This window comes from Fukomys damarensis, unplaced genomic scaffold (genome assembly GCF_012274545.1).
Source record: "Fukomys damarensis isolate Sample0158 unplaced genomic scaffold, DMR_v1.0_HiC HiC_scaffold_7, whole genome shotgun sequence".
NCBI classification, from domain to species: domain Eukaryota; kingdom Metazoa; phylum Chordata; class Mammalia; order Rodentia; family Bathyergidae; genus Fukomys; species Fukomys damarensis.
Window position 1 is genome coordinate 7,070,860 of NW_022900919.1, and position 24,517 is coordinate 7,095,376.

Sequence of the window (24,517 nt, forward strand, 5' to 3'; positions counted from 1 at the left end):
TGGAACAATCTAATGTCCCTGTTGATAGCCTGGGCGAGTCCTGCAGTGACTTTGCTGCACATCAGATCTGAGAGGTTAGATGGGCCTCTCCTCCAACATTTCTTACAAATCACTACATCTTTCTCTTTGCCTTTAAGACAGCAGGTCAAGCCCACACCGGCAAAGCCCACTGAGGTCTGATAGTCCTCGTATCTGCCCCGTGTAAGCAGCCAGGAAATTCAAAGGTGTGTTAAAGAACATAAAAAGAGCCAGAAACACTCTTCCCAAAGACGCTCCAGCCCAGGATGCTCCAGAGGTTTATTCTCTTCCCTGCCTGTCGGCCGGAGAGCTGGACTCTCCAGCAGGCCCAGGGTGCTCACTATGAGTGAACGCAGCGAGCTGCGTGGAGTGCAGGGCATGTCTTGCCTGTGCCAGCAGGGTCTCCCTGACTCCACTGTGTAGTACGCTTTGGCCTCAGCACATTCTGGAAGGAGGATGGGGAGAGAGTCCATAGGCCAGACAGACATGCCTAGCCTTGGAAGCTTTGGGGTCCCCAGCAGCCCCACCCTTGGTCTCAGCCTTGCTGGCCTTGCTGAGCAACTTTCATAGAGGGAATAGGACACCTGTGTCTTCCCAATGCCATTTGGAGCCAGCAGAGCCTTGCAGCTGCCTCTGCTGGCATTGGAAACCATCTCAGAGATTGCCATGGAGGGGCGAGTTGGTGCCCTTCACCAAGAACTCCCTGTGGGGAGGAACAGATTTGGGCAGGAGGCAGAACGATGCTGATAGCTGCTGTGCTTCTGGGAGGAGTGATCTGCACCCCCACGTGCTCTGCTGGGAGCCAGGGGCGGTCAGTAAGAGTATGGCCTGGCTGGACGACTGGGCCATGACTGCTGTGTATGCTGCAGACCCAAGTGGGCTCCACAGAGGAGCACAGTGGTGACTGGCGGCAGGAGGGAGGAGCAGCCTCAGACCCACACACCCAGCACCCCGGACCTCTGGAACCAGAACCTGCAGTGGGGGTCAGGCACGGCCTGCAGCGGGCTTGCTTGCCCGAGCTGCTTGAGTGATTTGGATGTGCATCCATGCGGGGAGCTGTAGAGCCAGGGGTTCTGAATCAGGACAACCGGCAGTGGCCCCAGGGACCTCATTTGGATGTGAGGATAGTGAGGAAACCAAGGATTTTCCTGGTTGTGCTTAGGAACCATTTGTTTATGAACCTTGCATAAACCCTTACAGCCACACACACACAGAACACTGTATACACACAAATGCATATGGATTTATATACAAATCCGTACATATCTGTAGCACACTTTGACACACATCTGAAGACATAGATAATTGTGTATGTATACACACCATGTACACACATCTGAACACATAGATAACCGGAGTGCATGTGTACACACACCTGTATATATACGGCACCTGAACGCATACACACGTGTACACCTACAACGTTTACACATCTGTACACACAGCTGGACGTACGCAGATCTGCCTGCGATACTCGAGCATCCTCCCCGCACATCACGATGGCTGTACATCATACAGCATAGCACACATCTGCGGTGATTTCCCTTGTGGAAGGAGAGAAAGTGGGCCCTTGCTGGGGTGCTTGGGACTCTGTGAAGAAACCTGCTGCTGGGGTGCCTGGAGCCCCCCGGGGCAATGTGCCTAGAGGCACAGCGTAGGTGGTTCCGATCCCTGGCTGAGCGAGCTGTTGGCCCACCTGTGTGGTCTTGCACAAGTCACTTTGCTGCTCCATATCTCATTTTCCCTATCTGCACAGTGAGGACAAGCAGGACACCAGGCCCCCAGGTTGGCAGTTTATCCGAACTGTGAGCTTGCTGCCGCTTCACGAAGTTGCTCAGCCGAGAGCATAGTGCCAGTTGGGAACTCTGGCTGGGGACAGGGCTGGAGGGGGAATTGCTGCTCCCGGATCGCTCCATGCCCCTTTATACTTGCCTTATTTTATACCATATGCACATATTATGTAAATTTTCAAGAATGTCTAATAGAGCATCCCAGTAAGGGGAATTAAAGTGCAGTTGACTCTCTTCGGTTTCGGTTCTTTGATCTCAGTTCTTCCAGTGCTCTGATTGAGAACACTTAGCAAGCTTTTTAATGACTTTTTAATGATGTTACCAGTTTTACCAACTGATGTGTACAGTTACCTGCTAGTGCTGAGCTAGGAGATGTGAGCATTTGGTATTCAGCAGATTGTTTATTTTCTTGGGTGGTAAGATCAGACTGCCTCCAGTGAACGCACTGTGAAGTACCATGGGCAAGAGAGAAAAAGAACATATTGAAGTTTTGTGTTGTGACTTAAAGAACGGTGCTTCCCTCACACGCCGGCAGGCAGTCATTGAAGAGCTGGGGGGCAGGGGCGGGCACAGCGCCGAGCAGGACAGGAAGGCTGCCTGGGCTGATGGGGGAGATTTTTCTCCTGTTCTCCAGGATGGAAGGGGGCTGCCCTAGCCTGGAGACAGCAGTATTCCATCCGGAGCCTGTGATAGTGACCACAGGGGCAGAGCCAGTGCCTGGCGTAGGCCACCATCCCAGGCCTTACCAGGGAACAGCAGCTTGAATGGCCAGGCAGCCCGGCTGAGAGAAATAGCTGTTTTAATATCAATACAGAGATCAAACAAAAATAGTGCAGCTCAGTGGTAGAACTCATGCTTAACATGCATGAGGCCTTGGGCTTGAGCCTGAGCATGTGCTTGTTTCCTTAAAAGATTACCTTGAATTTAAAAGATGATTATGCTTCTCCCTCTCCCTTTATCCATCTCCGGTAGTCCCTCCTTAGTTGAGGTTTCGCTTTTCAGTTTTTGGTTACCCGCTGTCAACCCCAGTCCAAAAATATTAAGTGGAAAATTTCAGAAATAAACAATTCATAAGTTTGAAGTAACTTTTACCACACTGAATTGCTTTAGTGGTTCTTTTTGGTTATTGTTGAGGTTAATATCTTACTGTGCCCGAATTAAAAATTAAACTTTATTGTATGCATAGGGAAGAATCACGGTATCTGTGGGTTTTGGTGCTGTCTGTGGTTTCAAACATGCACTGAGAGACTCCTGGAACTTCCCCCCACCCATAGGTGAGACTTCTGGGTTCCTATGAGTCCAGCTTCTTTCAGTGAGATCCTAGAGGTATAACAAAAAATGTAGCAATCATCATAAACCATAGTTTGTGTATCTGTATGTGATTTGAGGATATAAATTTCACCAGCCTGTCTGGGAAATCTAGGAGGAAGGATGTTGATTCGGGATTTTGAGCATTGGATTTTACTTCCTTAGGCTTCAGACTCCCCATCTATAAAACAGGGCCATCTTTCTCCACAGAGATGGCTGCACTTTGCAGATAGGAAAACTGAGGGCAGGGAGTGAGGGCCAGAGGGCACAAGTATCCCCCATGCTGAACCAGCTAGTGGGCACATCTCCATGTATCTGAGCCTGCTGGCCTCCCAGCCTGGCATCCTGTCCTCTTTCCTCCTGAAGACACCCAGGTATCTGAGTGACTCTCCCCAAGTTGGGAAAAGGCAGATGTAGAGTCGATGCTACTGTGGTAAGTCAGGTGAGAACCCAGGAAGGGCTTAGACAGGTGGGGAGGAGGAGCAATAGCAAGTGGCTGCATAGGTAAGTGGGTAAGTGTGTCTATGTTTCAACAAAACCAAATAAACAGGAGGTGTGTACATAGGCAAAAGAAGTAAAAGCAGGGATAAATTTTTGTGTGCCTATGTTTATAGCTGTGTCATTCTCATGAACCAAAAGCAGGAAGAAACCCAAGTATCTTATCAGTAGATGAACGGATGCAGATCCATACAATGAAATACTGTTCAGCCTTAGAAGGGAAGGAGATTCTTCCACATTCTACAACACAGATAAACCTTGAAGATGTGATGCTGAGTGAAATCAGCCAGGCACGAAAGGGCAAGTATATGGTTCCACTGGAGTGTTCAGATTCCAGCTGCTTCTGCAACTAGTTTGCAACTGGTGTAGTACCCTTGGCTGGTGTTTCCTTCTGTCCATAGTGGGATTGGCCCTCTCCAGACCCTAAGCCCCTGTCTTAGTTACTTTTCTCTTGTTGCTGAGATAGAATATCCAAAACCTAAAGTTAAAGGGGGAAAGGTTTATTTAGCTCACAGCTTGTAGAGGTTTCTGTCCATAATTGGCTGGCTCCAGGCAGGGTGGCACATGGCAGAGGGGCAACAGTTCATGGTGGCAGAAGACAGCAAAATCAACAAGGGAGAAGACAAGCCTCTTTCTGTCCCTCCTATTGCATCCTGGCTACCGGGATTAGGGCAGGTGCCAAACCAATCAGTGGACTGTTACAGTAATCACACGCCCTTCATCCCAGCCTCACACACGTTAGATCCAGCCACCTCTGACCGAATGAGGCTTTGCGGGGGGACAGCTAGGCTCAAACCATAAAAGTCCTTGTTGAGTTTAACGTGAGTGTCTAAACATGTGGTGCTGGCCACTGGTTCCTCCAGAGGCATTGCCTGCCCAGCGCCGTGAGGACCATCTGTTTCTTTCCAGCATTGTTCAGTCCCATCCACTTCAACCGTGTAGGTCATCGCTGATGACGGTCACATGTCCCAGAGGCAGGGGGTTGGATGGCTTTCAGACTTGCTTCACGGGAAAGGTGGCTGCCTGAGGCCTGGCTCAGTTGCCCAGATGCCAAATGCTACCCAAATAACTTTTAGGGTCCTTGCCATGGGCCTGTGGAGGGTTAGTGGCTTTTCAGTTAATACATTCTTGCCAGCAAATTTCATTCAACTCTTAGTTTCTCAGTGCCCCTTGAATGCCCAGAGTTAAAAGAGGAAAAGTTATGTAACACCTTACAGGGATGGTGGCCCCTTATAAGCAAACGTGTTGATTACTGCTGTAGGTTAAGCCCTCTTTGGCTCAATAGCAGGTCTTGTATGCTTTAGCAGGAGCGTTTGGACGCAGATGGGAATTAACTTTGTGGAAGAAATTAGCAAGGGGAATTACCTGTAGGAAGAAAAATATAAGTGCTTGTGTGCAAAATAGGGCAGAAATAATGAGGTCTATGATGTCTTGAGGTAGAAAATGAACTGAGAACCAGAATTGCAGAAAATCGTGTATCGAATGCTTACTACCTGCTGGTCCCTTTGCTGGCTCTTTCATGGATAGACATCTCATTTGAATCTTGAAGCAATCAGCCCTGCAAGGTAGTAGTTTCTAGTTTCATGAAGACATGAAGATTCAAAGAGGGTAAGAGAGGGTAAGCCCAGGTCACCCAGCGGGAAGGGGCCAAATGAGATGCAGATCTTGATGTGGCCAAAATCTAACGCATCCTGGACCTTGAGAGGGGTATGGAGGAACCTGGGGAGAGGGGAGAGAATATGCCAGAACCAGCCACATTTGTTGAGCACTCCCTAGGCTCTAAGCACTAAGCTAGGCACTTTGCAGATCTGCGTGGCTTTGGTTGGCATGACTGTCGTACTATTTGATATGTATGTTGTAAGCAACAGAAACACACCAGAGCAAGCTCAAGTGAGGAAGGAGTTCTTTGTTGAAAAAAATAAAAGGATGTCTCCTAAACCCAAGAGCAGGAGACAGACTGACAGGACTGCTGGAAAGAAAAGCTAAAGGGTGGTAAAGAGGATGCTGGACTCTCTCTTGCACACCTGCTATATCTTCTTGTGCAAAGGTGTGCAGATAGTCACTCACAGCACCCAGGTGCCTCCAGGTTTCTGCCTGGGCCAGTCAGCTCTATCGGGGTCAGGTGATACAATGACTGTAAGATAAGGTAGCTAGTGGGGTGCTGTGTATTAGGTAGACTTTAGTCCTCTTAAGTATGTCCAAGGGGTAAGTATTATAGTTTTATTTTTGCATTGCTCATAAGGAATTGAGATTTGTAGGAATTTAATATTCTTGCCCAAGGTCACACGGCTAATGGAGTAGAGAGTTTGAAGCAGGCCTGTCTGTCTGGAAACCCATATTGTGGGGGCACACAACTGTAATCCCAGTTACTTGGGACACAGAGACAGAAGAACGGCAAGTTTGAGGTCAGCCTAGGTGACTTAGCTGAGACACTGTCTTAAAATTTAAAAATTTTAGGAGAGCTGAGAATGTAGCTCAATAGTCTCTGGGTTCAGTTCCCAATACTGCAAGAAAAAAAAATGTTGGTAATCATCACATATAAGCTGCTCCAGAGTACAATTAAAGTAATCCCTCTTATCTGCAGGACCAGAGATACCTAAAATTGCCAATAATGTGTGTATATATGTGATATGTATATGTAAATTATATATTAAACAGTGTAGTATATATGTATTCCCTATATATTATGTATAATATATAGTAGTGTATTACATAGAAAATATATGTGGTATAATATGCTGGTAGTATAAAATACATATGTGTGTGTGTGTGTGTGTGTGTGTGTATAATACAGATTGATACCCATATAGATAGCTACATACATACATACTGTCTTTTTTCATAAACATATATAGCTATGATTTATAAATTTATAAACTAGGCACGATGAGAGATTAGCAACAATAACCAATAGTAAGTAGAACAGCTGTACTAAAATTCTGTATAACATCGCTTGTTTATGTCTGGAACTTTCCATTTAATATGTGCAAACCACAGTTAGTGCAGGTAACTGAAACCTCAGAAAGCAATACCCTGGCTAAGCGGGGAGTACTGTGGTCTTCAGTTGCTCCTTTACCCGAAGCCAGAGAAGAAGTATGATGGGTGAGCTCGAGAAGGGCAGCATTCAGTCCATTTTATTTTAAAAGCTGTCCTTTCGAGCGTGGTGACTAGCAATTTTCTACTACCGGTGAAAGATAAAGAAGCAGTCCTCTGAGAGCTGTGTCCATGTGTTTCAGGGCCCTCTGACATGAGGGCAAGCAGCACTTCTTGAAGGCCAGGGACTGGCCCCGCTGGCTTCTCTCATTTCCATCCAGCCCTCAGGCTGAAATCTGCCTGGAAGACCTATCCGTGGCAGAAAGTGGGGACACTCCAGGGGTTCGGTTGTTCTCACCTGACCTTTGCACAGTCCCAGAGCAGATGGATCCTAGTGTTGTCCTTGGCTCTTTGTAGCACTTGAGAATGAATGTTCATTCTTAGATATTTCAGCCTACCAGCGGGTGGAGAGCATCCACCGGGTTTGTTTACGATGAGTATTTTGGTGTAGACCTGACTTGACACGAACTTAGCTACCTCGGGATGCTTGGCCCAAAGTGAACACGAATCCACATCTGAACAGCTTGGTCAAGCTAGGACAAACTTTAAATGATACTAACTTACTCCAGGTTTGGTGGATTATGCGCTTCATTGGAAAAATAACCTAGGGTTGTTTATGTAGAAAGAACTGTCTAAATACACCTTCGGGTTCCTAAACACTGACTGTGCCAGAGATACAAGTGGGTAGCACGATTGTGCAGAGGCAGTCTGCTTCCCCTGGGAACAGAGGAAGCCTCTCAGATATGGGGAGAACTTTTGTGGAAAGGAAAATTTTTGAAGCTGTTTGCACAATGGTATTAATGGGCAGTATCCTGTTTTCTTGTTTTGCAGATTGGAAACCTGGAAGACTTCTACCACTTTCATCATAGTAAGACCTTTAAAAGATCGACCTTGAGTAGCAGAGGCCCTCACACCTTCCTCAGAATGGACCCCCAGGTACACAGTGGCGGGAGAGTTTTCCTAAGGGTCTGTGGTACTAAAAATGCGTGCATCTTGGCTTGTAATGTGATTCTAGATAGCTGTTAGTTTTCCATGTCTGCTTTGAATAAAGCATATCAGACCATCTAAATGCTCTGCATATTTGGACCCATTGTAAGACTTGAACATTTTAAATCTTGACTTGAGTTGAAAGTAACATTCATGTGAGTGTAGGCCTATCAATATTGTAAGATTCAACAGGACTGGGTATGTGGCTTTTTGGTAGAGTTCCTTCCTAGCATGCCTGAGGCTGTGGGTTTAATCCACAGTATTGCAAAAAGCAAAACCAAAAAATAATTTAAAAAATTGACAAGATACTTATTAACTAGGAAGTACATATGTGAATCTCTTAAAGCAAAGCTACTAGGCAATTCTAGAAAGCATTTTAATAATGAAATTAGAAGTTAGGCAGACAGATGCTTTTGTGGTTATCATAACATCTATCTTACTGGTTACCATTAATTTAAAAATTGGGGCAATAAGTATATAACTTTTTCCTTAAAATTTATATAACTCAGTAAAACAAATATTATTTGAAAAGAGGCTAACTTTTTTTTGTTTTGTTTTGGTTTGGTTTGGTTTTTTTGAGACAGGGTCTCACTATGTAGTTGAGACTGACCTGGAACTCACTATGTAGCCCAGGCTGGTCTCGAACTCACAGTGATCCTCCTGCCTCAGCCTCCCAAGTGCTGGGATTACAGGCGTGCACCACCACGTCTGGCAATGGATCATAGTTTTAAACATGGAAATCGTCTTCTCTTAAAAGCAATATGCTCAGAGCTAGTCTGGGATCCCTAACTGGTGCACAGCATTATTTCAGAGTCCCAGAGAACAGTTATAATGAGTTACCATGGAAGAATGGGTTTTTGGTGTTGCCCCAGGCCACACACTGACAATCATGGCTTCGTTTGTATTGACAGAGCTTGGGGGTCGTGGGGGAGGTAGTTTATCTCTGGACACTGAACTGAATGCCCCTTCTTTGGGCGTCTCTCCTGTGACTGTTCTTATTTAAAGCACATGGACCTCATTCCTGTAAGTTAGCTACGAAAAGACAGATATGTTTTGAATGTATTTCTGTCATTTTGTAGGTATATAGATGGATAGGTGGATGGACAGATGAATCAGTGGATGGACAGATGGATGGGTGGATGGATTGATAGGTAGAAAGAGATACAGAATACTCTGCTAATCTAATCTCATTCCTTCAAAGCAAGGAGAGGACTTTAATATTTATTACAGGATTCCCATGTGCTTAGGCACTTTAATATGCATCATCTCTCCTAATTACGTGGGCCTGTGATTGTATCTCTTGCACTCACGCCATGGAAGGAAAAGGAATGTTTTTGAAAGGGGCAGGTACCTGTTCTCCCTTCAGGGAGAAAAGCCAGATGTCCTGCTGGGATGGGGCTGTTGGGAAGGGGAAGCCACCTGCTGCATGCACCAGTCGCGGAAAGAGCTGTGGGGTGCTCTACGAGGAGGGCACAGCCTGCTGGCTGAGAAGTGGTGCTGGGAGGTGCAGAGTGACCTGTCTGAAGCTCAGAAGGGCGTGGCTGCATTGCCTCTCTGTGGTTTCACCGTGTGCAGGCAGTTGGTCTGTTTTCAGAAGACAGCGTGCTTCTTCTTTGCCTGAAATCTCTGGAGCTGTAAAATTGCGGCCACTTAGAGAGTTACTGTGAAGAGCAAGCTCTTGGAACACAGGAAGTCCCCTGCCTGGGTGCGCTCTGCGAAGGAACTAGGACAGTGGGCTTCTGGGTCCCCTTCCCATGGGACGTCCAAGAACTAAGCTGCTCATCAGTTGTTAGCACAAAGGCATGCTGCAATAGATTTTGTCTGTGGTCTCTATTTTTAGTGACTCGGTGTTTTATGACATCTTCCCAAAAGAGTTAAAGACATATTACACTGATACATGTTTATTCACGATTTAACTCATATTGGATAACTCTTGGAAGCAGCCCATGAATAGATGAGTGGCTGAAGGAAATGTAGTATATATATACACCGAGGAATATTGCATAGCCAAAAAGAAAGATGCATGTGAGCCATTGTGAAAATAGATGCCGCTTGAGACCACAATGCTAAGTAAAATAAATCAGACGCAAAAGGTTAAATATTGCATGGTTTCTCCTACATGAGAAACCCATAATAAAAATAATTCAAAGAGCAAAATAAAAGATGGTAGGAAACAAGGAAGTAGGTTTTATGGTGATGTGAAAGGAATCTATGGCTGGGGAGAGACAAGAAGGAAGGGTAGGGAAAGGGAAATAAAAAGAATTAAGATGTGCTGTGTATGTATTCCAGTACCCGAGATGTATGTAGTACAGATCCCAAACACAGGCTAACATAAAAGTACTCACTTTGAACAGTTTCCTTTCCAAAAACAGATTAGCTGTGAATAGCAATGGGAGTGCAGAGTCTTCCAGAAGGTCCACACTGGGCAGCCACAGCAGAGCAGGGAAGCATGCGTTTGCACATGCACGGTACCCAGGCTGGGACAGGTACCACACAGGCTCCAGGGCCTCGCTGCCTCTGCCCTGCTCCCTCAGTAGCGTCTGAGCTGCACGGTTGACTCATTCTAGGTGTTTCCAAAGTACTGTACTCAGCTTGAGTGTGGAGGCAAAGGATTCTCAGTAATCAGTTGTGTCCTGGAAGGACACAGGAGGAAGGATAGACTTCCCAGGCAAAGGCTCGGCAGTTAAATGATTTTGAATGAAAATCTCTTTTACAGAGAGTTTTTTAATAAGCTCCTGGCAGGGCTGCTATCAGAGCATCTGCCAATAAAGAAGAAAGAGGAAAAAGGTAAACAGCCAGACCATCCCAGCTCTGCCTGGAACCTGCACGTGATTGGCTGATTGTCTCCCAACGGTCTAAGTAAAACTATAGCCCAGGGCAGGCATACAGACCTCTAAACCAGCCATGAGTTCAGAATTGCAATTGAAATACTTCTGTTTACATGAGTCTCATTTAAAGGCAAACCAAATCAATTAGCTGTCAGTCTGATGAATATTTACTTTGCCTTGTCATTTCCAATTAAATATTTGGCAAAAATTAGCCGTTTTATGTAGGTATTTAGCATTATCTTTTATTGCAGCGCATCTGAACCATTTTCCTACATTAGCAAAGCCTTCCCGGTGACACCTTAACATCTGGAGAATTGTGTCATTAATATTATTAACAAGAGGAAAAAGATGATTGAATATTATTCAGAGGCAGTGGAATGCAAAATTGCCATTATATTGGAATGACCAAACTGGAAATGAATGTTACAGGGCTTAGGATAAAGTTCAATCGAGTACAGATGGTATTCTTTTTTAATTAGCTCCAGTTTCTGTTGTCTAACAGTGCTTTGATAAGTGATGGAATTTATAGCGGACCCCAGTGACACATAGAAACTGAGAGAGTGTACATTTGTTAAAACAACGCACAAGGGAGGCACTAGTAGGACTTTTTTCTTTAATCACAGATGCATACATACACACATACTTCTTGGGCATTTTTTACCCTATTGATTCCCTTAGATTCTTAATTACCTTTGCTTGATTTTTTTTTTTTTAATGCCTGAAAAGGGCTGTTTTGCTCCAATTGCTTTGTTGATCAACCCTATCCCGGGAAGAACAGCCTGAGCGTTCTCAGTGTGCAGTATCAGTCACTGGGTTTTTCCAAGGGCTGTCATTTAAGCAAACTGAAAGCATTTGTTTTTAACTTGTGCTTTTGCCAAAAGTCTGGAGAAGGGTGGATGTTACAGATGATCAGCCAATAGCTGAAAGGGCTCACAAATTTTTTTTAAATTACTTGTTCTGATTCTGTTCCAAGCTGGCTTATAGTTAGACGCTGCTGCCTGTGTCTTCCAAACCTTACATTTTAGCACAATGACTCGGGTTCAGCCCTTTCCTTCCCTTTGGTTCTTAGCCAGACGGATGACAGAAATGGAAGGATAAAGATATTATTATCACCTCCTTCCGGGGTGCCTGAAGCCTCCAGTTTGATGCTTCTTTTCAGTGCATTAATGTGCTGAAGTCACAAAATGATTTGAAGGACAGAGTAGGCATTTTGTTCTGTAGGCTGGGACTTTGCCCCCAGAGTTTAATCAGAGCTCAGGTTTCTTTCCAGCAGTGATGCAACGTTTAAGCAGATCTTTTAATTAACCACAGATGGAATTTTATCTGATAGTTTTGTGTGCTAGAACCATTTGGAGTGCAAACAAACAAGAAGTTCCTGGCAAATAACAGCATATAGGCAGCAAGTGACCAGATAGATCAGAGAGGTTGATGAACTGCAGGGGCTGGGAGCAGGGCAGGCCACGGCCCGGGACGGATCTGCCAAGTGAGGAGGGAGAGATCCCCGCTTCCCAGCTGGCAGTCTCCTCTCTGGCCTTGCAGATGACAGGGACGAGCTACTTCTCTATTTTCAGCACAGTCTAACTAGCGTGAGTGACATAGCTACTTTGAATTGTAAAATATACTTGAAGACAGCAGTCCCCAGCTTTTGAGACATTAGGGCCGGTTTTGTGGAAGACAGTTTTTCCATGGATGGGAGAGAGGTGGTCGGGATCATTCCAGTGCACTTCGTTATTATCACCTCGTGCATTTTATTTCTATTATTACATCAGATTCTCACAAGGAGCACGTGACCTAGATTCCGTGCATGTGCAGTTCACAGTGGGGTTCACGTCCCTAGGAGGCCCTGCTGCCCCTGCTGCCCTGACAGGAGGCGGGGCTCAGGTGGTGGTGTGAGCGTGGCGTAGGGGCTGTAAATACAGATGGGCCTCACTTCCTCACCCAGTGCAGCTCAGTCCCTAAAGCCACAGACCAGTTCCAGTCCATGGCCAGGGCCTGGGGTCTCCTGCTCTAAATGACAGCATTTTGTTATGTCACCTGGCCCTTGGCACTTACAAGCTGGTCTCCAAAGACATCTCGACGATCATAGCATTCCATTCTCAGCCCACGGTCTCTGACCTCGAAGAGAAGAGCTCATCAGCCTCGGCCTCAGCCTTGCTGTCCTTGCTTGTTTCATCAGGTGGGGCTGGCCCACCTCCTGCACAGTTGGCCCTGCCCATGTCCTGTGTGTCCTTTCACCTGGAGCACCGCACAGCCTCCTGTGGGCCTCCTGGCCCCCACAGTCTCCTCTCCAGCTGCTAAGGGTCCCTGTGAAACACCCCTTTGATTTCCTCCCCCGATCCCAGGCCCTCCGTGGTCGGCTCCTCTGGCCCCCGAGCCCAGCCTCACCGGTGTGGATGACCTCACTCTTCTCCTCCTCGCAGCCTCTCCACAGACTGCTCCCTGCCTGCCCCCCGCAAGTTGCTCTATTCCCTCCCCTCCCCTCCCTGCTACCGGGAAGCATATGCTGCCGCCAACTCCTCAGACTTGGCCTGCTCTGCCTAGCAGTTGTATGTTTTTGTTCTAGATTTAGCCCCAGAGCGGGAGCCGCGTTTGGTGGCCACGACGATGACTAGTTCAATTTACTTGGGATCTGGCTGGTGACAGAGACAAGGCTGGCAGGGGAGCTGCTGAGAGCTCCTGGGAGGCCTGGGCTGGCAGACTGGGGAGCATTGCAGTATTCAGAAAGAAGGAGAGGTGCTGGGAAGGCAAACCGATCTGGTCTGCAGATCCCCTGGGGACAGGAGCTTGTCGTTTGAAGCGTACAAGCCCACCTCTTCAGGTCAGTAAACCTGAAGTTCTAGAGGGCCCAGACTGCACTTCACTTGGGTCCCCTTGTGGGTCCAGCAATTACCCAGTAAACAGTAGACTGAAGCCCTGTAAATGTGTATTGAAACGTATCTCAGCTTTCACAGGTTAGGTTCACGTACACAGGACATGCTTGTTATCATTTGCTCATCAGCTTCTGTGTAAGTATTTTAGATATAAATTTTGGCTCATGTTGGTTAATTATAACAAAAACGCTAAAGGGATCTAGATTATCAAAGCCTTCTCCTCTGTTGCTATTGCTGATGGCTACGTGTGTGGTGAGTGGACTGGGGTCTGCCTCGATGGCTTTATTAGCCTCCTAGGGTTGCTGTAAGAAAGTACCACAGCCTGGGTGGCTCGGACAGCACAAATTCATTGTCTCACAGTTAGGGACACTCAGAGTCTGAGATCAAGATGACAGCAGTGTTGCTTTCTTCTGAGGTCTTTCTCAGATGGCCGCTTTCCTGCTTTGTCCTCGCATGGTCTTCCCTCTGCGCGCCATCTGCTTCCTAATCTCCTTTTCTTGTGAGGACACCAGTCAGACTGGGTGCGGGCCCACCCTGTGACCTCATTTTAACTCAGTCACTTCTCTAAAGACTCTCCCCAGAGACTGGGATGTAGCTGGGCGGTAGAGGACGGGCCCAGCGTGCGTGCGGCCTGAGTTCCATCTCCGCTCTGAATCGCTGGGGCCTGGAACTTCGACCCAAGACTGTGGGAAGGGACATATTCTAGCCATTGCCAAGAGATGAGATGGCCATGGCCACTTGTCCTGTTGTCGATGACCAGTGGCCAGTGGCATGCAGTGGGGGAGAGAGGGACCTTCTGATTCCTTTCAGAAAAATAAGAACTAAATTACAAATGAAAAAATAGCTTTAATTTCGCAAACTGCTTTTGCACCCACTGTCCATTTCCCAAATTAGCAGAATGCATGCTGTCCTCTCTCTCGGCATTTTGGCAGAGACCTTCTGGGCAGAAATCAAGACACGGTCTGTACAGTTTCTACTCTGGCTACAGGTGTAGAAGTGGGAGGGACCTGGGTTCCCATTGCCTTGGTGACATGGGAGGAGGGGAAAGGTGGGTTTCTAGGCTGAGTTAGAATATCTCTTATTTATTGGGTTCATCCAGTTTCTCCTCTTCTTCTGTTGCTCTGGCCCAGGAGGTTCTGTCTGTGTGGTTGAATAGCAGCCTGGCGTCCCCTGTGCTCATCCCAGGGCCACAGGTGAGCTCAGACATCTCACCGAGACTGGCTCCAGTGAAGCTAACTCTTGTTTGCTGTGGCAATGACAGTTCCTCCTTCCTCCAGAAAGGTGACAGCCGTAGCATCTGTTCTCCATGAGCCTAGCTTAGCTCAGTGCTTCTTAACTGCAGTGGCATCAGCGGCCCCTTGGAAAAGCGATGAAGGTTGTGGACTCTCTCTCCAGAGGGAACACGACCAGTTGCTCTGCCCACATCACTTTCCAGACTGTTGCTGGGATCTTCTGGGACTGACACCTGTCTTTCTGGTCTTTGAAGGACCACGAGCCCTTGGTTCCCCCCTCAGTTAACACATGCATTGACTCCTGCCTGTCAAAGAAAGGACCACCTTGCACCCTGTAAGGGGACATGCACTTGTCCGGGAGCATTGTTTGTCCCCCTTTAAGTTCACCAGCCGGCCTTCTCATTTAGCTGTTAGCTGGTTGAATGTTAGCCTGGTAAAGTGTTCAGAGGAGTGAGTGTTGATGGGAACTGAGGTCTAAGCTTCAAAGACTTATTGAGTGCAGAGCAACTCAGAGATGGACTGGTGATCCCTCCCCACCTTTAAAGGTGAAGGCTCAGGCAGGATATCCAACCTTTTACACAGAGAGAGTGAGTAAATGGTTTCTTTTCTATGCTCCTGGTGTGGGTGTTCCCTCCTAGAGGAGACTAGGAGTTGATGGCTCCTGGGTGCTAGCAAGGTGACCCATGACTTCTTCACCGATTTGCCCTGGTGTATGCTCAGGTTGGCTCACAGTATAGAGGATTTTCCTCTTTGCTTTGAGGAAACAAAGGGGGAAAAAGAGAGTTGGTAGAAGCTGTATCCCTTGCTCTGCATACAGTTGGCTAGCATGGAGCATAGAGCATGTGCAGAGCTCTCAGCAAAGCTCGCCAGTGGGTACTTTAGGGAAGTTTAGTAACAATTCAAATATATGCCCATCCCCACAATGTTGTGTAGGACCTCTGCGGGCAAGGGTCTCTGAGTATCCATTGTCACCTTAGCTTCATCCAGAGCAAAAACTCTGAACCCCCTTACAGGAGTCTCCAGCTCCCCAGAACTTCCTAAGGCTTCCTGAGCAGATGTAGGCTTGAAGGCACGTGGCGGCTTCAGGTGGAGCCTAAGCCAGATGTCTGTCTTTGGTGACATTGTCACATGAAAAGAAATTTCAAAAGCACTTCCTTTCATCCCTTATCACACCCAGGACCAGTCTGGTCTGGCAGTGTGCCCATGGTCCCTAGGAAAGAGGCCACTGTCAAGGCTGCCACTGGGACAGTATTTATAGCCTGGTAAGTGATAACTCGACATCCATAGGCCACTCATTGCAACCAGACAGGTATCTGCTTGTTTATTTTGTCTCTTTGTGGGTGACTTTAAATTCTACCTCATTTTATCTACAGAAGGACATTCCACAGATGTCTAATCTTAAATTGACTTTGAAGAAGAAAGTTAGAGGAGGGTGTATACTACCAAAAAAAAAAAATTGAAAAGAAAATGTGGGGCTGGGATGTAGCTTAGTGGTAGGACACCGGCCTAGCTTGTGCAATGTCCTGGATTCCATCCCCAGCAGTGCCCAAAACCAAAACCAAAGACAAAAAAAAAATTTTATTCATGTAATCTTAAGATTATAAAGTCTTGTTTCTGCCTAAAATTCATTCCCAAAGACCTTTCTAGGATAAGAATGCTGCATGTTTAACCAGAAACATACAAACAGAAATGGAAAAAAGGAAAAGAGTAAGAATGAAATTAAGTTCTCAAAATATGACTTCAAAGAAATCAAAACACTTTTGTAAACAGATGTGACTTGTGTTTGGAAGTGGCACTTGACCAACACACCTTGTACTTGCAACAATTTACTTGTAATTGATCATCTTCAAAAAAAAGTCAGCAAATATCACCCAGTAGTTAAAACCTCGTCACATTTTCAACTCAGAAGGGAAAAAAGTCTGTTTGTGGTTGTAGCATATTTATAATCTGAAGTGTATTCATATTTAAAATCTGAAGTCTAACTTTGTGTCTGCATCCAGGAAACATTTAGTGAGCCCTCATTATATGCCATGAATTGCCCAGGACCCTGAAATACAGGGGTAAACAAAACATAGACCCTGTCCGGGTAGAGGACACAGACCAGCTGGCCAGCGGAGGATAATCACATCACCCCTGCATTAGTCAGCTTTCTGTTACTGTGATGAATACTTGAGACAAGTAAACTTAAAAAGAAGAAAGGTTTATTTGGCCCCTGTTGCTCTGGGCCTGGGGCATCACAGTATATCATGACACAAACATGTGGTGGAGGAAGCTGCTTACCTCATGATGGCTGGGAAGAAAAGAGAGGAAGGAAGGGGCCCAGTATTCTGTTAGGGCATGCACCCAATGACCTAACTTCCTTCCACTAAGCCCCACCTCCTACCAGCACCATAGGCTGAGGACCCAGCTTTCAACACATCGACCTTTGGGGAACCCTTTCAAACCATAGCTATACTCAATTCAGCCAATCACAGATGGGGGCAGGGTTACTCGTTTGTAGTCTTACTTGGGTTTAGGACTTATTCTCTAAATTGTGTGCCTATGACCTTGGAAGGTAAGTCAGTGTGTACTACTGATTCTTCCACACATTTTTCACAGGGGAAGTCTGAACCTCCCACATAGAAATTATGGGGTGCCTGGTGAGTGAACTGTGCCTAAAATTTAAATGACAGTCTAAATGTACTGCCAGAGAAGCAGTGTGACATCCCATGAATACTGGTCCTCCCAGGAGAGGGAGAATGCTTTAAATCCTACAGACTCCCACATTACTTCTCTGAACTCAGATGATTGCATGTGTAGGTAAATAGGCTAAGAATCGAGTCTCCTTCCCACCTGTGACTCCCAACATCTCACCATCTGTTTGCAAGTCCCACAGAAGAATTAATTCTACGAGTGGCCCATGCTTAGAGACACCCAGTGATGTGGTTCTTTATTGTAAGTTTCACTACATGTACATGAGACTTTTCTACATGGCTAACCCTTTAGCATGGAGAAGTGAGTTCAAGTTTCAGTCGTGTGAGTTTGGGTCCCTGGCATATCTCTGCCCTTCCCTGTGTGGCCAGGAAACTCCTGGGCTCTAACCTAAGGGGTCTATAATAATAGAGTTTTTCCTCCAAACTGAAGTAGAGGAAAAAGCACCTATGCCTTGGGCACGGACCAGGTGTGTTTTTGTTCCTCCTCCCAGAACATACAGGAAGTCTCAATACATCTTTGTTAAACAAGCAACTGAATAAGTGACCACAGGGTGCCCAGTGTCCAGAGAAATCAGGGAAGTTGGATTTGGAAAGTGACTTATTCTTTGTGGTGGGTAAGAAACAAGATCAGCGATCCCATTGTGCTTGCTTAGGGATGGTTAAAGAGCAAGGCAGTGACCAGAGCCCAGAGGAAAGGACTAGGTGGCCACTGCCAAGATTGGTGTCTGTGACCATGCTGTCCTCTTGGATTTCCTCTCCATGAGCTGGGATCCAGAAGCCCCCTCATCTGGTAAATCTGTCATGTTTGGTTTTATCAGACCAACACTGTCTTGGTGGCAGCCAGAGGCTCGCGATGATCAGGTCTATCACCATGGCATCACAGAGGGCTGGGATTGTGCCACTGGGAGTGCCCCTAACTATGCTGTGGACCTGGTGCTTACACAGCCCACCCTGAGAGCTGTGTGTCAGCAAGGGCTCTTTCCCAGAGCCCAGCCATGATTAGTGGGTGAGATGCTGTCTTAGTTTTCTTATTGCTGAGACAAAATACCTGATACCCAAAGTTAAAGGAAGAAAGGTTTATTTAGCTCACAGTTTGTAGAAGTTTCTAGTCACAGTTGGCTGATTCCAAGGAAGGGTGGCATGGCAGAGGGGGATCACAGAGGAGAAACAGTTCATGGTAGGCAGAAAATAGTCAGCAAAGCAGTGAAGTAGTGAGGCAGCAACAGCAACCATCTTTCTGTCCCTTATATTCTGTCCGGGCTTGCCTGCCTTTAGTTGGGTAGCACTCACACCCAGGATCAATCCCAGCATCATATCCTTAATCCCCGCATCACATACTGTAGATCCAGCCACCTCTGAAAAGCTCCATCTATGACTACATGAGGCTTTGGGGGGACATCGAGACAGAAGCCATGACAAATGTCGAACTCTTCATCCCAGTAGGCAACCATTTCATGACTTCCAGCAAAGTGCTTTCCCACATTGCCTGACTGATGCACCAAGAGTCATTCACTTGGGCTTGAAAGAGCAGAGTTCACCTCCTTCTCGGACCGGAAGTGCGGCCTGGTGTGCACAGCACCTGGAAAGTGCTGTGAGGTATCCTAGGGAAGCCAGGGCTCAGCAAGGGATGAAACCTCCCGAGGTGCTTGGTTCCATGAGTCCACATTCTGCTGTATTTTGTAACAGGGTGTTAAGCAGATTATGAAATATCATCTGAGATATTTTGTACCAGGTAAAAAGCCTTTTACTTCAGTAATATGTGGGGAAGTTGCACAATGCCATCAGCCGGTGTTATCAACAAGATATCTCATTTTAGAGTTTTATTTTCTGTGGAAGTATCTATAGTGGCAATTATAAATTTTCTAGGACTTCATGCTGAGGCTTCTTAAGTGTCTAACTTAAAACTGATTAAGCTTTTTTCAGTGTTTCTAAGGGTCCTGGTCTATGAGTGTTTTATAGAAAGTTCACATTGGAAAGGGTCAGGCTGTGGTATTTCTTTCTGATCATTTTGTCCTGTACACCAAGGGTGCCTTTGAGATCAATCTCCACCCCTAACTTTGAGGCTGCCAATGAGTGTTCTGTTCTCCTTCCTTGGAACACTAGGGAAGTCGAGGCCAAGACAGAAGGAAAGGAAATCTTACCCTTTGACCCTGGGAAGCCTTGCCTGCCTATGCTCAGGCCATTCAAGTCTCCAAGATAGGCTGGAATCGCTCGCCTTTCCCAGTAACCCCAGGTCATCTTCAGCTCTCTCCTTCGTTTCCTCCTTCTCCTATATTTCTCCCCCTTTTCATCTGTCCCACTCCCCCAATCCCACACAGACTGCTCCAGGCAGCACACCCTATGCAGAGTCTCACCACACTCTCTTCTCCCTGAGATCCTTTAAAAATGAGTAAGTTCCTCCAACTTGAAAAGAATGTGCACGTAGATGATGCTAATAGTGGCTGTGCCAGGCCCTGGTCTGGGCACTTGACTGCCGACCACTCATACACAGCACTAACCCTCTGGGTCAGGCGAGGGGAGCCCCACGCTAGGCAATCGGGCCAAGAAGGCCAAATTCCGAGTCCCACGCTGGTGAGTGGGTAAGTTCGAAATCCAGATGGCCTGGTTCCTGGCTCTCTGCTGTTACATACCATGTACACCACCTCTCAAGCTTTCTCCTTGATTATGAAGGCAAATCATACCTTTTTTTTTTTTTTTTTTGAACTTGGGCCCTTGCAAGGCAGGCAGTAGAATCACTTGAGCCAAATCCCTGGCCCTCATACCAATTTTTAAAAATGTATAAAAATCCAAAAAGTAATTAGAAATTTTTGATTGGCAGTAATGCTGCTATTATGGCCTTTCTGGACTTTTCTGTTGTATTTTTTTATTATTCATAGCCTCTCCATGAGGCAGTTTCGGATGAGTTTGACCAAACGGTTTCTTCCTTCTCTTCACTCATTCCTTTCCCATCCACATATTTCTTTTTCTTTTTCTTTTGTTTTTTTTTTGGAACAAGGATCACTTGTCGCTTTTGGCAACTTTACAAGGTCGAGCTTTTGTTTGTTTTTGTTTTTTTCGGTAGAACAGCTTCAGAACCTATCGTTGTAAAATTAGGTTCTCCTCTACGTGTAACAAACAAGGTGTCCCTCTGAAAAGTACACATGTCCCTCTGGAGGGTCCCATCGAAAGCATCTGTTATGACCTGGATGTTTTTGCACAAGGAAACATGGCGCCTACAGAGGGAGTATGTAAAACTGGGGGATCACTTTTAAAACCAATAGTAACTTTACTTCTTCCTGGCAGGTGAAATGGCTGCAACAACAAAAAGTAAAGCGCAGGGTGAAGAGACAGGTGCGAAGCGACCCTCAGATCCTTTATTTCAATGACCCCATTTGGTCCAACATGTGGTACATGGTGAGTAGGATGCGGGCCTCTCTCTGCCTCCTGCCCCGGGGCCTTTGCAGTGCTGTTTCCAGCATGGCTGAATTTCCTCAACCAAGCTAAATCCCAAGGACACTCCAGACAGACACACTTTTTGTCTTGGGTGCAGAGCTCCTTCTTCGAGAGGAATTTACTTGTGACTCGTTTTTTTTTTTTTTTTTTTTTTTTTTTTTTTTTTTTTTTATTTTCTGAAAGTCCCTGAAGGTCCAGGGAACTCCTGGGGTGGGAAAGCAGTTTGACGCGGGCTGTAGCACTTGCTAAGTGAGTGAGAGAGAACGCCCCAGGAAGATGATAGCCAGGGATCCGGTGGAGAAGGAGCCAGGGGGGAGAAGCAGGGTCTCGGCTGTCTAAATCAGGGGCCGCTTTTTCCTCCTCCCGACTTGCAAGCAGCGTGGCCTCTGTGGCTTTGCACCCGTGCCCTTCCCGCATCAGGAGCTTTGTGTCTTCTATGCAAACAGCACTGTGGTGATAAGAACAGTCGCTGCCGGTCAGAAATGAACGTCCAGGCGGCGTGGAAGCGGGGCTACACGGGAAAAAATGTGGTGGTCACCATCCTGGACGACGGCATCGAGAGGAATCACCCAGACCTGGCTCCAAATTATGTAAGTGATGACTCGGAACTGACGCGAAGATTATCAGACCTATTAAATACATACAGAATTAAAAACCAGTAAATAAAAGATCGTCTCTTACTAGAGTAAGCAGTAAAGGAAGCTGCTGGAGAGGGTGGGATAAACAAACCTTCTGCCACTGGCTGTGGTCCTAGTACCAGGGAGGGGGGCTGTAGACGGCAAGTAGGTGGGCTGGACCACAAGTTTCAGGAGTTGCACTCCTAGGAACGGAGCCCAGAGAACCAAGGAGCACGTGCATAGTGGTGGTCATCGTGCAGATTCTGGCTGTGTGAGCGACTGTAGGATTAGATGTGGGCGCTGGACTCGGACAGCCTGGGCTCCTGTCCTGGTTCTGCAACTCATTAGCGCTGAGATCTCGAGCGAGTTGCTTAATTTATCTGTACCTTAAGTGCTGCCATATGTAAAATGGCTTAAAAAAAATGCTATACTCTAAGGAATGTGTGTGCTTAACAGCAGTTAAGTAAACTATATTGTGTCCACTTGGTAGATATGACAGAAATGAGTTTTGAAGTCTGTGTCAGTAGCACTGGAAAGTTTTTGTGATATGTTTTCAAAGGACAATAAATTATATGACTACTGTTGCTATAAACGTGTAAACTGAAACATATTAAGGTACATAGTTTTAAGAGTTGTCACAGTCCTAGAGACAGGAAATAGAGTGGCAGTCGCTGGAGAATGGGAGAGAGTTGGGAAGTTGGTGTTTCATGGTACAGAGTTTCAGTTTTGCAAGATGAAAAATTTGTGGAGATTGTGGCAGTGCTACGTGAATGTGCTTGATTCACTGGATTTGAAAGGTGGCAGATTTTATGCAATGTACATTTTACCACAATAGAACAATCTCTCGTCTCTCTCTCTATATAAATATATAACACTTAGTAGGAGAGAAACTGTGTAACTGTATAGCTTTCCTTATTTTCCAAGACAGGCAGAAAAATAATTGAGAACAGGACTGTAATACACTGTGCCATCTCTCTTCATTCACCAAGATTTAATTCCTAGGATTCTTATGCAAGTTATGACGTCAACGGAAATGATTATGACCCATCTCCTCGATATGATGCCAGCAATGAAAATAAGTACGTCACTTTATCTTCTTTTCCCTTGCTTCTCTGTTCCTCTCCCTGCAAAATTACTGTTGAATTTCCACACATTGGCCCCTGGACAGGCGATGGGTGCCGTTGGGGGTCATCCAGGCGTCAGGAGCCGTGCCCGCATCGCCCTCTGGCTCAGGGTGGCCTCTGTGGAGACAGCCATTTCCTTCAGTGTTGCCACGCCTGCTGTCAGCTAGAAGTAGATGTTCTCGCGTCCAACCCTTTACATCTCCAGTTTCATCATCGACTGTGTAAGACATAGGCTTGGTATCTGAGCATGCAGGTCACATGCCTGAGGTTTCCTGACCCCCTCGACCTTATGAGCAAGGTGGAAGGGAAGGAATGATGCTAGAAAAACCTGTGCTCAAATCCCAGCTCTACCCCTCCCTGGCTGTGCAGCGCCATGCACATTGAGGGACCTTTTTAAAACTTTGTGTCTGAATGGCTTCTCCATGGAGGTGACAGCAGCACTTCATGGGGTTGTTGGGAGGGGTAAATGAGGCGATGGGTGAAGCCTGCACAGTTGGAGGCTCAGGAAACCTTGGGGGTCGTTGACATCGCATGAGATACCTGATCTCTCCAGGCCCCACCATTTGGTAACTGCAGGTGCCTGTGCATCGTGAATGTCAGCCCAGTGCTGTGCCTGTGTCCCTTCCCTGGCAGTGTGTCTTTCAGAAGTATGTACTGGAAAGTAAAGAAGCCCTTTCTTCCTTCCGCGCTGTTGACAAGGTGCTTGCTCTTGTGTTCTCCCACTGTGGCTGCGGTAGTTCACTTTCGGTAACTATCACACAACACCTAAGGTTACTCACTTATAGAGAGAGATTAAGCTGAACACAATGGCACACACCTGTGGTCCCAGCTATTCAGTGAGCTGAATCAGGAAGATCACTTAAGCTCAGAAGTTTGAGACCAGCCTCGGGAAACAAGTGAGACGTGTCTCTGACAAGGGGGAAAAGGTTTATTATATCTCACAATGCAGGAGGTTCCAGCCCATGGTTCATTGACCCTATTGGCCACAGCACACCATGGGGGCCACATCGTGGAGCAAAACAGCCCACCTCCTCAGCTAGGAGGCAAAAAGGAAAGAGTGAGGGCCGTGGGTCCCAAATCCCCTTTGAAACCACCTGGCAATGATTTAGGGACCTCCCACAAGGCTGCTCCTCTTACAGGTCCACGGCACTGCCCTGTAGTGCCACCCTGGGGCCAGTCCTTTATCCCACGGGCACACAGCATCCCTACCATAGCAGTGGTGTTTCAGCTTGTAGTTCATTGCATTTCGAGGCTCAGAGCCAGTGAGCACATGACGCCGTGCAGGGAGACTGGCAGGACCAAGCTGCTGGGTCCCACGTAGTAAGTCACAGAGCTTCCCAGAGTGAGGCCTTAGCCCTGAGGGCCGCTTTCCTTGCCACATGTCCCAGGGTGCCCTTCCTGCCCAACAGTGAGGATGCCTGGGGCTAGAGGCCTGTTTCCTGGTCACTCGCAGTCCCCCAGGGAGGTATGATCCATACCCCACACAGTGGCCCTTGAAAGGTCAGGACTGAAGCCCGGCGTGAGCCACCAAGCTATGTGACCCTGTAAGCAGCCCTGGCCTCGGGGCTCTGAGAGTTCGAGAGAAGGACAGATGACTTCCGTCCGCAGAGCGAGCACGCAGACCCAGGACCTTTTTTTTTTCCTCATTGAGTTTATTGGTACATTTTAGGTATACAGTACAGTTACATTCATCATTGGATCTTGTACCTTTACATGACAGGTCTTGGTTCTCATTTTTTCCTCTTGTCCCTGCCCTCCCTTCACCCCCTCCTCCCCTCCCCATTTACAAACATTTTATTTTCATTTTTTCATTTTCTCCTATTTTTTCTTTCCCTTATTACCTTTCCCCTACCCTTCCCATTTTCCCTGCACCTTTAGCCCTTTTCTTCCTATTTCACATTATCAATTATCTCATTAGGATCTTATGTACTATTATAGTTTATTCACACCAGAGAAACTATTCGGTATTTACATGTGTGACTTATTTATTTCACTTAGGAGTATATCATCAATATGTATCCATTTTC

At 46.7% G+C, this 24,517-nt stretch overlaps 1 protein-coding gene across 1 annotated transcript in view; it reads left to right on the forward strand.

Annotated features, from left to right (window-relative positions):
* The window catches only part of Pcsk6 (proprotein convertase subtilisin/kexin type 6), a 144,021-nt gene that overhangs the window by 14,579 nt on the left and 104,925 nt on the right, over positions 1 to 24,517 (forward strand). Inside the window, exons 2-5 of the mRNA XM_010611088.1 lie at positions 7,539 to 7,643; positions 20,600 to 20,710; positions 21,196 to 21,339; positions 22,369 to 22,445. Coding sequence (XP_010609390.1) covers positions 7,539 to 7,643; positions 20,600 to 20,710; positions 21,196 to 21,339; positions 22,369 to 22,445 — 437 coding nt within the window. The remainder of the gene's footprint in view (positions 1 to 7,538; positions 7,644 to 20,599; positions 20,711 to 21,195; positions 21,340 to 22,368; positions 22,446 to 24,517) is intronic.